This window comes from Camarhynchus parvulus, chromosome 12 (genome assembly GCF_901933205.1).
Source record: "Camarhynchus parvulus chromosome 12, STF_HiC, whole genome shotgun sequence".
Taxonomy (NCBI): Eukaryota; Metazoa; Chordata; class Aves; order Passeriformes; family Thraupidae; genus Camarhynchus; species Camarhynchus parvulus.
Window position 1 is genome coordinate 5,236,616 of NC_044582.1, and position 17,335 is coordinate 5,253,950.

Here is a 17,335-nt window from a genome sequence, read left to right on the forward strand (position 1 = left end):
GTGTTCTGGATTTACCTTAAAGAGAAGCTCATACTGAGAGATGACAGAAGAGGAGCAAAGAGCGTGTTTCAGTTATGTAGAGCACAACTGATAATTTAAATGTCTTTGCCACAAATAACCAAATTAACAAAGTCCAAGAAAATGGGGACAAATTAGAAGTAAAGGAGCTCCTGGGTTAGAAGTCAGTTGGAAAAATATTTTGTCAATGTTTCCTTAAAGAAGGACTGAGGGGTATTTTGGACAAGAAGCTCTTGAGAGCTGTAGCAGCAGGTAAGAAAGGCTTACAGGGGAGTGGGGAAAAGCTCATTCTTAACAGTACTTAGAGTCCTAAGAGGCTGTGTACTGTAGTGGAAACATGACCTATTGTTCAGTACAGTATTAATCAACTGTTGTAACTCATTTTGTTGAGAGATTTTGTATCCTGAAGTAGGCCTAGGAATATTTCATAATCATGAGATACTTTAGACCTGTCTTTCTCCCCTTTCCTCCCTTCTTTTCCTCAGTTCCTTCCCTCCTTTCCTTTCTTTGTCTTCCTCCTTTTCTTCCCTCCCTCCTTTCCTTCCATTCCTTCCCTCCCTTCTGATAAATAGTCACTGTGTTTTAACTTTTATTTGATTGAAATAAAATACAGCTGATCTTTAACAGCCAGCCCTTACCCAAGCCAAACACATGGGTTTAACATCCATGGTTACTTCTCTAGTTAATAGCATGTCAACACTATTAACTACTGTATTGATGCAACTTTATTTTTGAAAAATGCTCCTTTGGATAGGAAGGTTTCAACAATGTTCAAAGTTATGGCCCAGTTCAGTTCTAACTTTGAAAATGAGATTTGATAGGTTTTCTGCACACTCATAACTTAAAGGCAGCTTTGATCTTGGGGCTGGAAGCTTGCATGCTGTCGCTGTCCACTCTCAGCCACCTCAGTCCTTTCTGATTTTCAGTAGCACCTCTTTGCAGCTTTGGAGGGAAGCACCCTTTGCTCTGTGCCAGTTTGCTTTGCAGATGCTGAGAAGGGAAACAGTAACGCTCTTTCTTTGTGACACTGCTGGGGCCTTACTTTGTTCTGTAGTTGTTTTCTTTTACACCCTTCTAGGTGCATGTGTGATCTTTTTATTGGCAGATGCCTCCTTGCAGCCTCATCCTTCAGCAGGAGGATGGCTGGCATGTCACTGCTTCCTTGCTTAGAGCAGCTTGAAGTCCTGCACTTCTGCGGGAAGGCTCTGTTTGTCCAGTGTGTTAATGACTGTCTGTATGCTTCCATTTGAATCTTCCTTCTCTATTCAAATTTTCCAAAGCTTTTGGGGTTTGAGCTGCAGTTTCCTTGGCTTGGTGTCTGCCCTGAACTAGACTTACTTTTACTTGGTTTTGAGGGGTTGAGATGGGGTAACAAAGTGTCCAAACTGTGTTTGCTTACCATGTATGAAAGGAGAGAAACTCCACTCCTTCCACTGTGGTGAGTCAGAATTCATGTGTTCCCTGGTATGGATGTGAACCAGGGAGCAGGGAGTGGGCATGGTTTGACATCTCAGTGAAAAAAAGGGTGCTGCCATTTTCTGGTGAGAATTAGTTTACATTTTAGATCCATTTTGACCTACTGAGAATTTTGTTTGGTTTATGTTCGGAGTATTAGTTGAATTTTTAGCAATAGTTGAGTAGAGAAGAGGCTGTGTTGGAAGTGCCTGCATGGCTAAATAAAGTAAAATAAAGGGGGTTGAAGGAAAGGCCTGTTGTAAGGAAAAGCTCTGTTCAAAGCAGGTCTCTTCCCTGTCTCTTGAGATGTGATGGAAATGTTTGAGTGATCTCAAGTCCTAGCCTATGTGATTTGGGTTTATTATTGAGTATTAGGGTCAGTGCTTTAGGCTGAACTTTGAGATATCTCCTCCAGTTCCCTTTGGCAGTGTTATTCCATTTGTTACTTCTGTGGCAGTCAGGGCATGGAAAGGGTCTTGGTAAAACTTGAGTACTGTCCTACATCAGGTCCTTCTTCAAACCTCAGCACTCTAAAGTCTGATAAAGCTGAACACTTAGCAGTAATTTCTCATTCATCAGAGTGTCTCTTGTGCTTTTGTCTGACCATTTTTTGTTTTTTAGCTGGCCAAAAGTAGGTGAGAGTCAGAACAACTGCTTCATCTTTTTCCAAAGTGCTTGCTGTGTTCTGGAGAGGATTTTCTCATTTTTTTTACTTCCGGATCTGCCTTTAAATATCTTGTGTATTTTGTGCTCAACTGCATCTGAGTTGCCTGTATAAATGTAGGAGTTTCTCTGCGTCGTCATCACTGCCTGAAATTGCAGAAGTGGGAAGAAGGAAGGAAATGCCTTTGGAAATGAAACTGGTCTTTGAGTGTATGGGAGTAGTGCTAGAAGCTGCACAAACAGGTTCTAGAGGAGTCAAAAGTGTGATAGATGTTCAATGTCCTAGAGGAAGCAAGCAACACTGGCAGGATGCATAACTTAATCTCCTTGATGAACTTCTTCTTAGCCTACATTTGACAGAGGACCTTGATTGCTGGTTTAGTGGCAGTTTCCATCTTTCACCAACTGCAAGAGAGAACTCATAGCCCTGCATTCACTGTTGTTAAAAATTGCTGGAGATGTATTCTGCATCCATTTATTCTTCCTTGTTCCTCATTGTGCCAGTCAGACACAACATTCAGAGTAAACGAAGCAGGCACTTGCATGCCCCCAAAGCACCTGGAGCGGACATTCAGTATTTCTCCTTTTTTGTTTGCTTGGGTTTTGTTTTTTTTCTTTCTTCTTCCCATGACCCTTTGCCCTTCCCTTAATATAAAATTGTCCTCTGGTCAGATTACCCTGCAGTAGATCTTTTGTTCTTGCAGTCACAGTGAGAGACTTGATTGAGATAATGACCAGATTCATCGTACAAAGGACACACATGACCTCCAGTGAGCAGCACAATGTGAGTTAGACATCTTCAGAAAAAAAAATAACTCATAGGGGACCAAACGGGGAAATGACAGAAAGAGGCAGAGAAAAATATTTTTGGTTTATCAAACTGCTGCTTGTTATGTTCCAAAAGCTAAGGACCAATCTGCACTAGGGACACTTTACAAGTGCTCCCCTATTTTGCCACCACTCTTCAGCTGCATCAGTAGTAAAGTACACGGGGAGCCCAGAAATGACCATGCCACCAACTGGCACTGCTGTCTGCTCTTTGCAGCATTCTTTAGGGCACACCTGGCAGACATGGGGCTTCAGTTCCCACAGCAGCTGGTAGAGGATCTACCAAGAGCTGCTGGCCTTGGCTGCAGCTGGTTTGGCTGAGCCAGTGGTGTCAAAACAGGGAATGTTTTGCCATGTCCTAGTGCGGACCAAGCCTAGTGCTGGACTGCTGCTTCATGTTGGTAACACTGGTGTTATTATCATCAAATTTGTTCTTTTAATTTTTTAAAAATTTTATTTTATTATTTATTTTAATTATTTAATTTTTTAGAAAGAGATAAAACTTTGTGAAATATTTTTCATGAAAGGTTCTCTAAAAGTCTTAGCTGCAGCCGCATGAAATCAAATCATATGCTGTTTAAAAAAGAATCATCTGTTCTACTTTATATTTGACTAAACTATGCCAGTGTCTGACTAGTCCTTTTTAATGAACAGATAATATTTTGAAAGTCTGGGTTACAAAACAGAACTGAAAATCTAAAATACTTTTACAGAGCGGGCAGCTAAAGTTGCTGAGCAGCAGGAGAGAGAGCGAGCAGCACAGCAGCAGAATTCCTCCCCCCGGGCAGGCACTCCTGTCGGGGCTCTTATGGGGGTGGTGCCGCCACCAACACCAATGGGAATGCTCAATCAGCAGTTGACACCCGTTGCAGGTAAAACGTAGGAGCTATGACCATTTTTTCCTCATCCACTTTATCAACCCCCCTTCATAACTCTGAACAAACACTCTCCTGGGTCACGTTGGAAGCAAAAGCTCAAACTCTTCAGTCCTTCTTCATGATGAACATGCCTAGTGCAGCAGTGGCCTGGTGTCCAGGGAAGCAGGGTCCTCCTCGTGCAGTGCTCCTGTTCTGGTAGTGTGCAGTTGTGTTTTTCCACTCTGCCTTGCAGAGTTTACCTTCAGCCCTGCTGTGGCAGGAGGCCAGCAGCTAAATAGTCTTCTAGTGCATGCAGCATCTGTGGCAGTGCTAAAGCAGGAGGGAAATTGTTGGGGGCTTAATTATCAGGGAGGTGAGAGGCCAACAGAGTCTAAGCCAGATTTTAAATCCAAGCAAAAGCTTTGTAGAATTGCCTCTTGGGCACTGGTAAGCAGAGCAGACCAGGATCTAGAGCCATTGCAGAAACAAAGACAAAATGACAACATTGCTGGTTTTATCAGGTTATTTTTCAGAATAGAACTGAGCTTGGAGAACTCTTCCACGAGGTCCCTGTTGCTGGGTGTTGAGCTCCTTACCAGTTGTAATCCGGCTTGATTTCATAGGGAGTATGCTCGGAGTAAGTATTTTCAGGATCAGATCTGAAGACAATGTAGTCCACTGAAGATTCTTGTATGGAAATCAGCCATACATGGGTGAGAAAATTAATTAGGTGTGACCTGATAGGTTGTTTTGCTTCCCCAGTTTCTAATTAAAATAAGAATTAAATTGCTTCAGTCAAGGTCAAAATAGTGCTGAGTAGATAAAAATGAGTATTTGGAGGGTTCTGGGTTTGAGTTTTGGGGTCTTTTTAACTTTCCCTTAAGACATTCCAATTATTCCATTTATTCTTTTGTCATTTTTCTTTTTCTTTCCATCTCACAGGCTGTGGCCTTATTTCAAGCTGACAGCCTGAAGCGTTTTTCATCACAATCTCTAAATCCCCTTTCAGTAAATAGGCTGCATGAATGTTTAACTGAAGGCACATTCCTTAGCTGGTTCATGATCTCCAGGTTATAAAACATTTATTTACACTGAGTTGCATTTTTCTTTTGGCTTTTTTTCACTCTGTTCATGGTAATTTCCCTCTGAACTGTTTGCAGTTGGTGTATGTTTGTGTGTGTGTACACTTATCTGTGCATATATTAAGAAAAAGGAGGGGGAAAAAAGAGTTTCCCAGTGCTGATCTCTTTTGTGAATAATTTACTTCAATCTAGAATATGTAGAAATACCATCCTCCTGTTGTTGTGTTTTCTTAGTTTGGTTCTTGGGTTTTTTTGGCACTGAGTCACTTTTCCAGTTTTTGGAGGCAGGTGCTGATGGATGTTAATACTTGCTGTTAACACTTCCTTAAAACTTCCCCAAAAATGTGCATTCTGCCAACTACACACGCTACCTTATTTCCTGTGGCAGCAAAACTCTGTTTCAGGCCATTATCTTATTTGAGCAGATCAACACTCAAGACTCTTCACTTTGGCTTTGGGAAATACTTCCTTAAAATAGATGATGGAGCAGATCCTTTTAAACTCCTTCTACTTTTGTGGCCCATTTGAAAAACACACTCTTTCGTCTTTTGGTCTTCACAAGTCCTACTTAGAAGTATCTTGTTCTGTTTGGACCTCTTTCACATCCTCCTCCATCCTTGGATTGCTAGTTCAGAGAGCTTCTCCATCACAGAACTTCTTTATGGCCCATGGGGCCAGGAAATCTGGAAGCCTTCTGAAGTGTGTTTCTCTTAGTGTGCAGCACTTTGGTGTCTTCTACATTTAGGTATTGCAAAAGTTGACTTAATTTTACATTGCTATAATAAAAAACAAGAGAACAAGTAATTTCAAAGACATCCTAAATCACAGTTGTGGGAGCTGGAAATAGTTTGGCCATGTTTGGTAGTTTAAAACAAAAGTTTGCGGTTCATACAGGGGGTAAGAAAATGGTTGCTCTTACTTGGAATGAGCTACAAGAAATGACTTCTCATGGAGATTTGATGGCACTTTCATTAGCCAGTTGTTGAGTATTTGAATTGGAAATGTAGAACTAAGCTTCCTTTATTGATAAATGCGGGTTTGATTCCTTGGAGAGTTTGTTTGTTTGTTTGTTTGTTTGAAAGCTTCAGAAGTGCATTAACAGCTCTGAAGATGTGTCAGCAGCTCAGGGTGCACTAGAGGTACCAGGCATGTGAGAGCTCTTCATGCCAAGGAGGCTTTTGTTGTGTTTCTTCTTTTCCTTTGTCCATTAGAAATATGGATTTCCCTGTAATAAAGAGGTACAGATAAGGTTCCAGATATTTGAAATAGGTACCTACAGCATATTTCACATGTCAGTCTAGGTGCCCTATGGAAAATGAAGGCTCGAGGGAGATTATTTTCTTGTTGTTCTCTCCATGTAAAGCTTTTGGGACTAGAGGTTTCTCACTTCTGTAACATCCTGAGGAAGTGACAGGTTTAGCTTTTATTTTGTAGCTGCTCCTCCTGTTTAGACCCTGAGCTTGTTACAGCTTTGTTCTCAGTCAGAACTGATGGGAGTTTTTGGCCAGTCTCATTCTAGAAATCTCTGTTTTGAAAATTCCTTCTATGAATTACAGGGAGTGTGGCAAAGACTTAGTGGTTTCTTAGAGCAGACTATGGAAGCCCCAGCAAATCTGCATTTCTAACTTACCTCATCTCTCTAGACCTGCTTCTGTCCTCTGTCATCTTTTCATTGTCTTTCCAACCCCTTTCCTTGCTTACCTGGCAATGCATCCATTTAAATTAAACATTCCAGGGCCTAACAAGCATAGTGCAGTTCTACTGTGTAGATACACTAAATGGATAGCAGAAAAGCTGAGCCAAAGCCAGAGAAAGCTCTCAGTTTTCTTCCTGTACGTGCAGAAAACAAAATTTTTGAGCAGCAGCACAATACAGTGTTTGCAGTGTCACTGATTTTCCTCTAAAGACACCTTGCAGACATGGACAGTGAATTTCTGTGAGGGACTGCAGGTGCTCCTTTAAGTCCTTTCACTTCAGTCTAATGCCATGAGTGTAAGTTACTGCAGCCCAGCACTTTAAACTCAGGTTTAAAATTTGTGTTACTGCTTTAGTTCATTCTGGAGATGGTTTAATAAAAATCACCCATCACTGCCATTAGTTTTAAGTATGTGAATGTTGTAGGGCTTTTGTGCATCAGTTTTGCATGTGTACTGCAGGAAAATGTCTGGGGTTTGATTTTTGTGGCCTCTGAAGTAGCCCACAGAGCAGGGCTGTCCATGGGGCTGGCCAGTCAGTGTTGTGTTTGTAATCTGTATGCAGATGGCAGAGCTTTAAGCTGTATTAAAACTGCTTGCATTAGTAACATTTAATTGTGGCTGAATTTATTCCTTGTGTTAACATATCTGAGTATTCAACATTTATTGCCCTGTGAGAAACATACAAATACACTAAATACTAATTCATCAAAAGTATAGTGTTTCATATTTATTTTTAGTTTTTGTTTTGGTTTTTTTTGCAAGATACTAATTGTAGTATTGTCTTGCTGTACTAAAGGTGCTTTTTTTAATGTGTGTGTGTGGATAGTGCATGTCTGTGCATACTGTGTAGACCATGTTGCATGTTATTGATGCATGTTTGAAATTTGTTGTGTCCTTCAAGGCATGATAAGTGGCTATCCACCGGTGCTGCCACCTTTGCAGGGCCCAGTTGATGGCATTGTTAGCATGGGCAGCATGCAGCCACTTCACCCAGGGGTGCCCCCACCCCACCAACTCCCGCCAGGTATGCCAGGCATCCCAGGCATCCCAGCACCCGGTAAGAGCCTCATCCTCATTCCCTCTTTATTTCATTGTCATGTACTTGGTTTGACCCATTCTTACAGGAGTTCTCTGCAGCTTGTTCCAGTTGTGCCTTTGGTTTGTGAGCAGCAGCACTGCTGAATGTGAGGGGTGTGCAAAGCACTGACACTGCAGCATGGCCAGTAAACCCTCAGGGAAAGGGTACTGGAGAAACTGGTGCTGCTCCAGCAGGAGGTTTGTTCCAGCCAAAAAAGCCCTGGTGATTGTACTTGAGTTTATCAGAAGAGTGAAAAGGTGAAATCAGCCTGTTCATATCCTTATGTCATTTGAACAGCATCTATACACTCATCTTCATTTCTTATTTGAAGTGGGCTTATAAATGAAATTTGTTCTCTTTCCTTACCAGAGTCTTTTTCAGTGTGGTAATGTCAGACTGCACTGAAATGAGCCTGGTCATGTAAGACTCCTTGGCCACTGGGGCAGTGATGTGTTACTGTAAAACAGTGTTCAGCTGAAAGAACAGTGACTGGAAACATGTGGGGACAAGGTGAATTCAGTATTTTCTGTGGCAAAATTTTGAATTGATTTTTGAGAGCATTTCTACTGCATTTGCTGTATTTTTGCCACACTTTTGATGAAAAGTGAGGCTTAAATGAAACAAATATTTTGCCAATGTTAATGCCATTAATGTGTCTCAGTTAAGGGGAAAAACATTCATCTGCCCTCTGTTCCTGTTTCCTGCTGATACTTTTTTTACCTCTGATAACTCATGTGCCTGTGAAAAAGTTGTGCCATCCCTCTGTTCAGCAGTAAAGCTGTGGACAAAATGGTCTCATTTACCTCTCCCTACCCCCTTGCAAGTGTGTTTATCAGAAGCTCTGTTAAGAATTTTATCTGTACATAAATGATGTGAGTTGGGGAGGTTTTGTTTGCTTGCCTGGTGTTTCTGAAGTCCATCAGCACCACCCTGCAGCTTGGCTGGCTGTGGATTCCCTGCCATGGCACCTAGAGGGAGCAGCACAGCAGCTGTGCAGGGACGCTGAGCACACAGCAGCCAAACGTGTGGGAGGTGAATCCAGGACTCTACATCCCTCTGAAGGGCTGTTCCCACTGCTGTGGGCTGGATGTTTGTGTGGAAAACTGGCAGGATGTGGATTAGCAAAGCCACAGTGTCTGGGAGTGAAGTGGTGCTGAGCTGGGCACAGCAGGCTGAGGGTGAAGCTGTGCTCTGATGCTGGGAAGGGGAGGGTGCCCTCCTCCAGAGCCCTTCCTTCCCTTTGGACCAATTCCAAAGCTTGTGTTGCCAATGTTTTTCCCAACTTCTGACATACTGTTGGTACAGATACATTTAAAATGGGACCTGTGATCAAATGGAAAATGCATTCGAAAAAAGCTTTAGTGAGTGAAACCCAGTGGCACATCCTTTGATTACTGATACAGAAATCATGCATTTAATTAATGTAAATTAAATCCGCAGGAAGAGCACAGTTAGTTTGCAGCTTTTCCAGTGAATGAGCATGAAAAGTGGCACAAACAGAAAGGAAAGCAGCAGCACACATAACTTTCACACATCTGTATGTCAAATGTCAGGAACTGCATGACTCTCATTTAGATCTGTACATTTTTGTATGTAAGACTTACACAGTTGTGCTGCACTCTGTGCAAGAGGGAGAAGTCCCAATATGCTTGAGAAAAACAGCTTTTATTTTTTGGCATTGATTTCAAATATTCATTGTTCTGTATTTAAGGCTATTGCAGCTTAACCTGCAAGATGCATTTTGTATTAGTGAGATCTAACAGAATTTGTGCAAAGGCTTGAATTTCATCCTGCTGTGAACATATTTTACAAAACTGAACACAAGGAAATGTTAAGTGTTGCTAAAGCAGATCAGCAGTTCCTTTCTTAAAGGAAAGGACTTCAGGAAGATCCTGTCAAGCCAAAGGTGTATATTATAAAATGGAAAGATGCAGTCAGGCAATCACAAAGTAACATGAAAAACACTTGAAAAGCAAAAGCTATTCAGTATGCATTTCTCTAACTCAAATAATTCAACAGGCCATATATCAGTGTTTGGTAGTTGTCATGTTGGCTTTTTTTTTTTCATTCAGAAACTTGTGAAGTTTTTTACTGGGGGCGAGGGGGATATTTGAATGTTGTACATCTACTTAAAATAACTGTGAGCAGTGATACAGTGATATCAAAGTATAAATTCTTGCTATTGAAGACCAAAGAGGTATTTGTCACTGCTCTGAAGTAAGACTAATTATTTTATATTTTGGAATATAGGTGTTATAGGCCAAAATGTGTCCCCTATGGTAGGCACTCCAGCACCAGGAGCAAGTCCTTTTGGACAGCAGGTGAGTACTTTTTGCATTATTTATGAGACTCTAAGGCTCAGAATTGGCATTTGAGCAACATCTCAATTCAGACATGTAGGGATGCACACAGGCTTTCCCAGGGAGAACAGAAATGAAATGTTCTGATGTGCTTGGAACCAGTTAATATCTCACACTCAGAGTGTATGTCTGTATTTGACGGTGGAATTGTTGTTACAGTCAGGAGGTTGGTCCAGTGAGGTAACTTCAGTATAAACCAGGCAGTGCTTTGTCTTAGTTTTCTACTAAACTGAGTCATTTCAGTATAGTGTGAAACTGCTGATAATTTAGGTTTTGCATGCTTTGTGACACAGAGAGAACACTGCCCATTTTATCAGCTCTTGATGAGTAGGTAAAAAATATTCATATTTCATAAACTGATGAAGCAGATGTTCATTGGCAGTTCAGAATTTATGACTTTGGGTAGCTGTGATGATCTGATGTTTCTTCTCAGTGATTAATGCAGATTTACTGTTCAGAACATTCCCAATTTTACTGACCAAATTTTTGCATCATAAAGAGAAATGTGGTTTTGGCTTGAGGGTGTAAAGAAAAAGAGGGAGAGTGGCTATGCATAGGCAGATGGGAGTGGTGGGGGAATGGTTTTAAACTAAAAGAGGAGAGCTTCAAGTTAGACGCTGGGAAGAAGTTATTTATTCGGAGACACTGACACAGGGTGCCCAGAGAAGCTATGGCTGCCCCACCCCTGGAGTCGTTCAAGGCCAGGTTGGATGGGCTTGGAGTGACCTGGTCTAGTGGAAGGTGTCGCTGCACTTGGCAGAGGGTTGGAATAGGATGAGCTTTAAGGCTTCTTTCAACCCAAACCATTCCGTGATTCTATGAGTACTAGAAGTTAAGTGGTACAGTGTTGATGTCATGACATTGAGTTATTCCAGACCACAGGATGTCTGTCCTAAGAGTTCTCAGTGCTGCTGGTTAATCACAGTGGTGGGAATTCTTCTGTATGACTGGGAATTTTCCTGCCTGAGATTTTTGACAGTAATTCTGTGGAAGTAACCCAGTTGTCCAAGGATCCATATCAGTTTGGATTAGATGTTTTAGAGTCAAATTTTGCACTTCACAGACCACATTATTTCAGATCAAATTGGAGAAGAAATGAAACAAAAAGGAGATAAAAGGTATAATTAAGGTTAGAAGAGATATGGTGATGATAACAAGAGTATATTTACATAAATCAGAAATATGAACAATGTCTGTTGAATATGAATGGTTGGTTTGCACTTCCTTTCTTTGTGCATCTCCAGGGAAATTTCCTCAGGCTTTTGCACATAACCTCAGTTGAAACTCCATTGCAAGAGGCTGCCCTGAGGCTGGGGTGTTTCCTGCAGTGCCCTGGGTGTGACCCCTGGCTGGTTTGCCTTTCAGATCGGGATCCTGGGCCCGCCGGGCCAGCAGGCGCCGCCGCCGTACCCCGGGCAGAGCCCTGCCAGCCAGCCCGTCATGCAGCAGCCCAGCACCCCCATGTTCGTGTCCCCTCCACCAAAGACACAGAGGCTCCTCCATTCTGAAGCCTACCTGAAATACATTGAGGGGCTCAGTGCTGAGTCCAACAGCATCAGCAAGTGGGACCAGACCCTTGCAGGTAAGGCTCTGGGTTCCTCGTAACCCGTTATTTTTGCTTTCATAGAAAACGCTATCTGCTGTTTGCTTGTTAAAATATATACCATGCATTTAAATATACACATGTATTATTACATATAATAATAATAGATATACATTATTACATGTATTAAAATATATACATGTAATTAATTCCTAAAGACAGATCAACAGACTGAGCATTTGTGTGTTATCCACAGGCAAATTCCATCAGTGTTGCATAAACCTAAGATTTAAGCCCAGTGCTATGGGCTTAAATACTAGGAGCAAAAGTAGAATATCTTATATTGTAGAGTTATATTTGCCTTTCTCTAGAATAAGCCATGAGGTGTTGTATTGCACTAAATAGTTATTTAGTTGTTTGCACTGGGTGTTTTGGTAATTTGTGCTGTTCACATGATTTGTATCCTATGACCTCATGAACTTCCCCTTTTTTTCCCGTAAGTGTTAGCCCTGGTGGTCTCTTTCTTCCCTGGTCAGTCCTTCCCCCTGCCCCTCCCCACTTAAATCCCACTGGTTTTATAATGGTTGTATATTGTATATTGGTTGGTATAAAAGTCGTGCTCCCCTCTCCCCTGCTATCAGGCCATGCCCTCTTTCTCACCTGGGGAGTCACCAGAGCCTGAGGTGTCTCCAGCAAGTCTAAACAGAGGACATTTGTCCCCACGTGGAAAAGAACGCTCCCAATCTTTTGCATTGTCTATGTGTGACCCCGCGTGGGCTGGGGTCAATGGCTGGCCGGAGTGGACACGGTCTGACAATGAAGTAATGGAGCCCTTGTTGGGTTTTGCAGCACGCAGACGAGACGTGCACCTGTCCAAGGAGCAGGAGAGCCGCCTGCCCTCACACTGGCTGAAGAGCAAGGGTGCCCACACCACCATGGCCGACGCGCTGTGGCGCCTGCGGGACCTGATGCTGCGCGACACCCTCAACATCCGCCAGGCCTACAACCTGGAGAACGTGTAGGCATAGCCCAGGACAATGGCTGCTCTAGTTACTGGGTGGCAAGAGATAACCAACAATAATTTGTATTGCATTTTACTGTACATTGCAAGACCATTTTTATATAAGGACACTTTTAATAAGCATATTTCACTTTTTGTTATATTAAGTTGACTTTATCAAATACACAGATTTTTTGCATATGTTTCTTTTGTTTGAAAGGCGATTTCATAATTGGTTGAGTGTAGTCAAGGATTCATCTTTCTTATACTTTATTGCTGAGAATCTGATGCCATTGTTTTTATATAAAAAAAAAAAGGAAAACAAAGTATTTACAGATTGATACAGTGGAATGTGAAGTAGTCATAGTTTACATCCTATGAGAATGTGTGTACCTGTGCTTGTGTGTGCTGGCCACTTCGGGCAGAGCTGCTCGGGTGTGAACAGGGAGGATCTCTTAAAAGAAGCTAAAGGTAAGAAGTGCTTTGGCACTAAGGAGAATTGGCATTCCGAGTCAACACTGAGGCAGCTGGGTGGGCCACAGCAGCCCTGGAAGTGCTGGTGTGGATGGGACAAGGGTGTCCTGACTGCTCATGTTGTCCAGTCCTGTCCAGTTATTTAACTGTGTAGCCAAGGCCATTGTGATCCTAAATCAGTAACACAGCCCCTGTGCTGGCAGGCCCTTAGAGCGGAAGTGTTTCATCTGCCATGGCCTGTGCTGGGGGTTCTGTGATGTCCCCAACACCCAGCAGTGGGACAGGGAAGCTCCTTCCCTTCTCTGGGCACTTCTGTCTGTGCTGGAAGAGGCTCACAGAACTCAGAACCAGCCCAGGTCTTGGAAGGTAAGTTAGGGGAGAAAAGTGGAGTTGTTCTATTAGTAAGGTAATGTGATATTTTTTGAAATTCACACAATTGGGCATTGTAAGACATTTTTGTATGCTTTCTTTAAGTGTATTCATTAACCTTAGTGAAAGTTTTGCAATGCAAATTGGAGTGAAATTTGATGCTTAAATTAACTTGAAAGTAAAATACTACTGTATGGTATGTGTAAGGTCAGCATACCCAGTACATTGGAGAAATTGAGTACTTGCATTGCAGCCTTCAAAGAGTTTGGGGTTGTTTTGGTGGTTTTTTTTTTTTTTTTTTTTTTTTTTTTTTTTAATCTAAGTAAAGTAGGTATCGACTCTTCTTGCCAAATTTCAAGGTTGTGGCTGCCTTCTGCTAAAAACTTACCTGTCCTCAACTAACCAACCTTTTGGACTACAAAGTTATTTGTTTAAAGGTAAATACTTTCATGTATTTAATTTTGGAAAAAGAATTAATACTTTTGGATTGCTTTAAGTAACTAGGAAAGCTCTATGAATTTGGGAAAAGTCAGCAGGAATGTGGGCGCTCCAACTCAGCCCAAATGAACCGATTTACTGATACACTTCATTTATGCTGGAGATGTTCATCATGTGGAAATGAGTTCTAAAGTCTGTTGGTACAGAACATATTCATTTAAGTATATTTGGCAGAAGGTTAAATTAAATATTTTCCTTCAAATACTGGATATCTTGGGGTTTGTTTTGCTGATGTAATTAATACTTATGAGGGAAGTGACCTTGCAAATATAAACTGTGATTTAATTTTACTGTTCAATTCTTCTCCCTCTCCTATTGCAATCTTCCAGTCATTGCACAAAATACCCCAGGTAATTACAAATAGGCACTTAAAGTTAGTTTAGGTCATCACATGTGCAATGGATGTGAAGGAAATGGAGCAAAACAACATAGAGGGAAATGACAGTTTTGAACTCTACAAGTAGCACACCCACGGTACAGAAGTTCTTTACTGGCCTTTGTAAATTTCCAATTTTATTTAATAAAGTAGAAATTGAATAGTCTTAGACCACCCCTATAAAATGTGTTTAAGTTACCATAGGTTTTGCAGGTTTTAGCCACAAAGATGGGATGTTGAAGTGAATCAGGCAGCAAAATCCTAGTTTTTGAGCATTTGGAACTATCATGGATTGTACTAATACACCACCAGATTCTCCTACTTCTCAGCATTAACAAAAATTACACCAAAGAACCTGGGATGAATTTTAATTAAATTATTGTTTTATTTATTTTCTTTCAAGGACTGGATGGGACTCCCTTTGGAGCCTGTATAACTCAGATGTTTAATTTATCTGAAGGTCAGTGATGAGCAGATGTGCAGCACTGGCTCTCTCCTGCCGAGCAGCTGAATCCCTCCTTTCACTGCTCTTTCTGGCCCAGGAGCAAGAGATTGGAAGTGCAAACAAAACCTGGCTCCTCCCTCAAGGCAGTGCAGAGCACTACCACTAAGCCACTGGGCTGGCCCTGATCAATTATTTTAAGCCTTATTTATTTCAAAATCGTTTCTCTCTATACTGGAGGCATTTCAGTCGATTGCAGTGAAATTTAGGATATAATGGCTACAGTCTAGAATTCAAAACCAGCAAAAGAAACTTTTCTCACTCTGGTTTAAAAAAAAAAAGACATGTCTGTCTGTCTCTTTTTCTCTCTTTGTGGGTGTTTGAGCCCCTCATCTGTTTTTCACTGCCGTTCATTGTACTGGCGTAAACAAAACTTTCATATTAAAATAAAAGGATGTGTGGGCAATGGTTGGCTTCTGTGAGAGTGGAAAATAGATAAAACCAGGACAGGTATTTTCATAAACCAGTTGGAGACAACTAATAATTATTTGTTCTCTTCCTCAGTCCTTCCCTTCCATGAGAAAATTTACTGTTTGTGTAAAAATTCAAAACGTTGATGTTGGTGACTTTTTTTCAGCATATGTTTTTGTACCTGGTTTATCCATGCTTGGCTTTTCATTAGATCTTGTACTGCTGAAGGCTGAGCTGCTAACCAGGTTTATAACATGTATGTACCATCACTTTGTTTACCTGAGTCTTTTTAATTTGAATAAAAATAGTTTGCAAAGTGTTTTGGATTAACCAGGTTTGAGTCTTCCATTGAGACTTCTGTTAGGATTTTAATTAATTCTCTGTAGCTGATCCAGATGTTCTCAAGTCCTTGGTACATGTATGCTTGTGTGTGGATAAAATATCCTTTTTCTATTGACCTGCATATTTTGAGGTGTTCCTGTAGGTGATAAGAACAGTGGTGTTGGAAATTGAGCCATCACAAGCATGAGCAGTGAACCCTGAAAAATATCTGAAGCATTGGGATCCAACTGAGTGGAGGTGGTAAGATACAGTCAGTCCCAGATGTCCCCTTATTAATTGGTTTGAAAATAAACAGCAAGCTTTAATTTCATATGGAAGCTAATGTGGTTCAGGACTGTCTTCCATGTAGCTGTTTAATAGAAGAAATTAGATGAGTAACATGGAAAAAGCATCTTTGACACAATTCAATTAGCACCAAGGATAGAAATCTTCTGTACAAACTGCAAGAAAAATTAAGTGACAGGAACCTCTCAAGGTGCCTGGCATAAAATTTACAGAGAACTATTTAAACAGTCAGAACACAGCATTAAATTAACATACAGCCATGTTTTCAGCCTGGGGGATAAATGCTGCCTTTCATACAGGCTTGCCAGCTTCACAACACTTCTACCCTTCTGTTGCAGTTGCCCAGAGGAAACTAATTCTAATCATCCCCCACATCTTACTTGCTCAGTCTGAGATACTAAAGATCAACCATAAATGTATGTAGCTCTCTCTTATGTACAAGTGGACAAAATTGAAGTTTCAGAAGGTCTGGGCACTGAACGTTGTGTGAGCTCTGATTCAGTGAAATTTTGATTCATAAAATGAAACATATTAATTTTGCCAACTGCATTTGCCACTGAGTCTAATTTGACCATCATCTTTGGTATAAAGCACCAGCATGCAGTACTGATTTCAGGAAGTTCCTCAGGAACAGCATTCATCCCACCAGTGCTGGGAAAATTTTCCCCTTTCTCTGAAGGAGCTGGGGATGGCCAGGAGCAGAGTGCAGCTGCAGTTTGGATCTCTGTATTAACTCCAAAGTGAAAGCATGCCTCCACTGATGACAGGAAGATATTTGCACCAAGGAAGAATTCCCCGGTACATCAGATGGCTATTACTTCCTTTTGCTGCTTTTGAAAAGCTTGGACAAAATTGCTGCAGCCCCCTGCCAGGGAGGAGTGCAGGCTGGGCACAAACACCCTTCCTTGACCATAACTTCTTTCAGCTCTTCCCTGGCTCACCACAGGTTTTTCAGCTGATCCTTGTGTGCACAGCTGCAGGGGAATGATCAGCAGGTCCATTTTTTTCACAGAATCATTCTGGGTTGATGGTGGAGTTGTTCCCTCTCTAATGCTGGAGTGGTGAGCAGCGCTGTTGTGTGTAGGTGTCACTGTTCCCTGGTGACTTTTTACTGCTGCTGCCTTATTGAGTTGAATTTTTCCATGCTTGGTATCAATCTTGCCCTGACTTCCACAGTTTGGAAAGCTTGCAGCAGGATTGCTTTGCTGAGTCTCACCAAGAAGCTGTTGCCTTTGCAGAGCACATGAAAATGCTGTTGATGGGTGTGAGCTGTGCTCCAGGTGGACACAGCTGAATTCCCTGCAGAAGGAAGGGATGTGCTCAGCCCTGGAGCTGGCAGGGCTGGAAGTGAAAGCTGTGACCCTGGCTCACTCCAGCAGCCTGGAACAGCCTGAGTGCTGAGCCAAAGGAGAGCTCTTACTTCCTCCCTGTTCCTTTGCCACAGCAGATGGATGGGGGAAGCTGAAGGATGGGAGGGAGACATGGATATGAGAGTCA

General features: G+C 41.8%; 1 protein-coding gene across 16 annotated transcripts in view; it reads left to right on the plus strand.

Moving 5' to 3' along the window:
- PBRM1 (polybromo 1) overlaps positions 1–15,541 on the plus strand; it is a 56,568-nt gene extending 41,027 nt beyond the window's left edge. For 8 of the 16 annotated variants that reach the window (XM_030956439.1, XM_030956438.1, XM_030956440.1 and 5 more), the window contains 4 exons: positions 3,678–3,836; positions 9,929–9,999; positions 11,404–11,620; positions 12,431–15,541. In XM_030956439.1, coding sequence (XP_030812299.1) covers positions 3,678–3,836; positions 9,929–9,999; positions 11,404–11,620; positions 12,431–12,603 — 620 coding nt within the window. In that variant the 3' untranslated portion in view covers positions 12,604–15,541. Of the gene's footprint in view, positions 1–3,677; positions 3,837–7,501; positions 7,658–9,928; positions 10,000–11,403; positions 11,621–12,430 lie in introns of all 16 variants that reach the window. The other 8 variants (XM_030956443.1, XM_030956444.1, XM_030956445.1 and 5 more) reach the window with 5 other exon arrangements.
- The last annotated feature ends 1,794 nt before the right edge of the window (positions 15,542–17,335 follow it).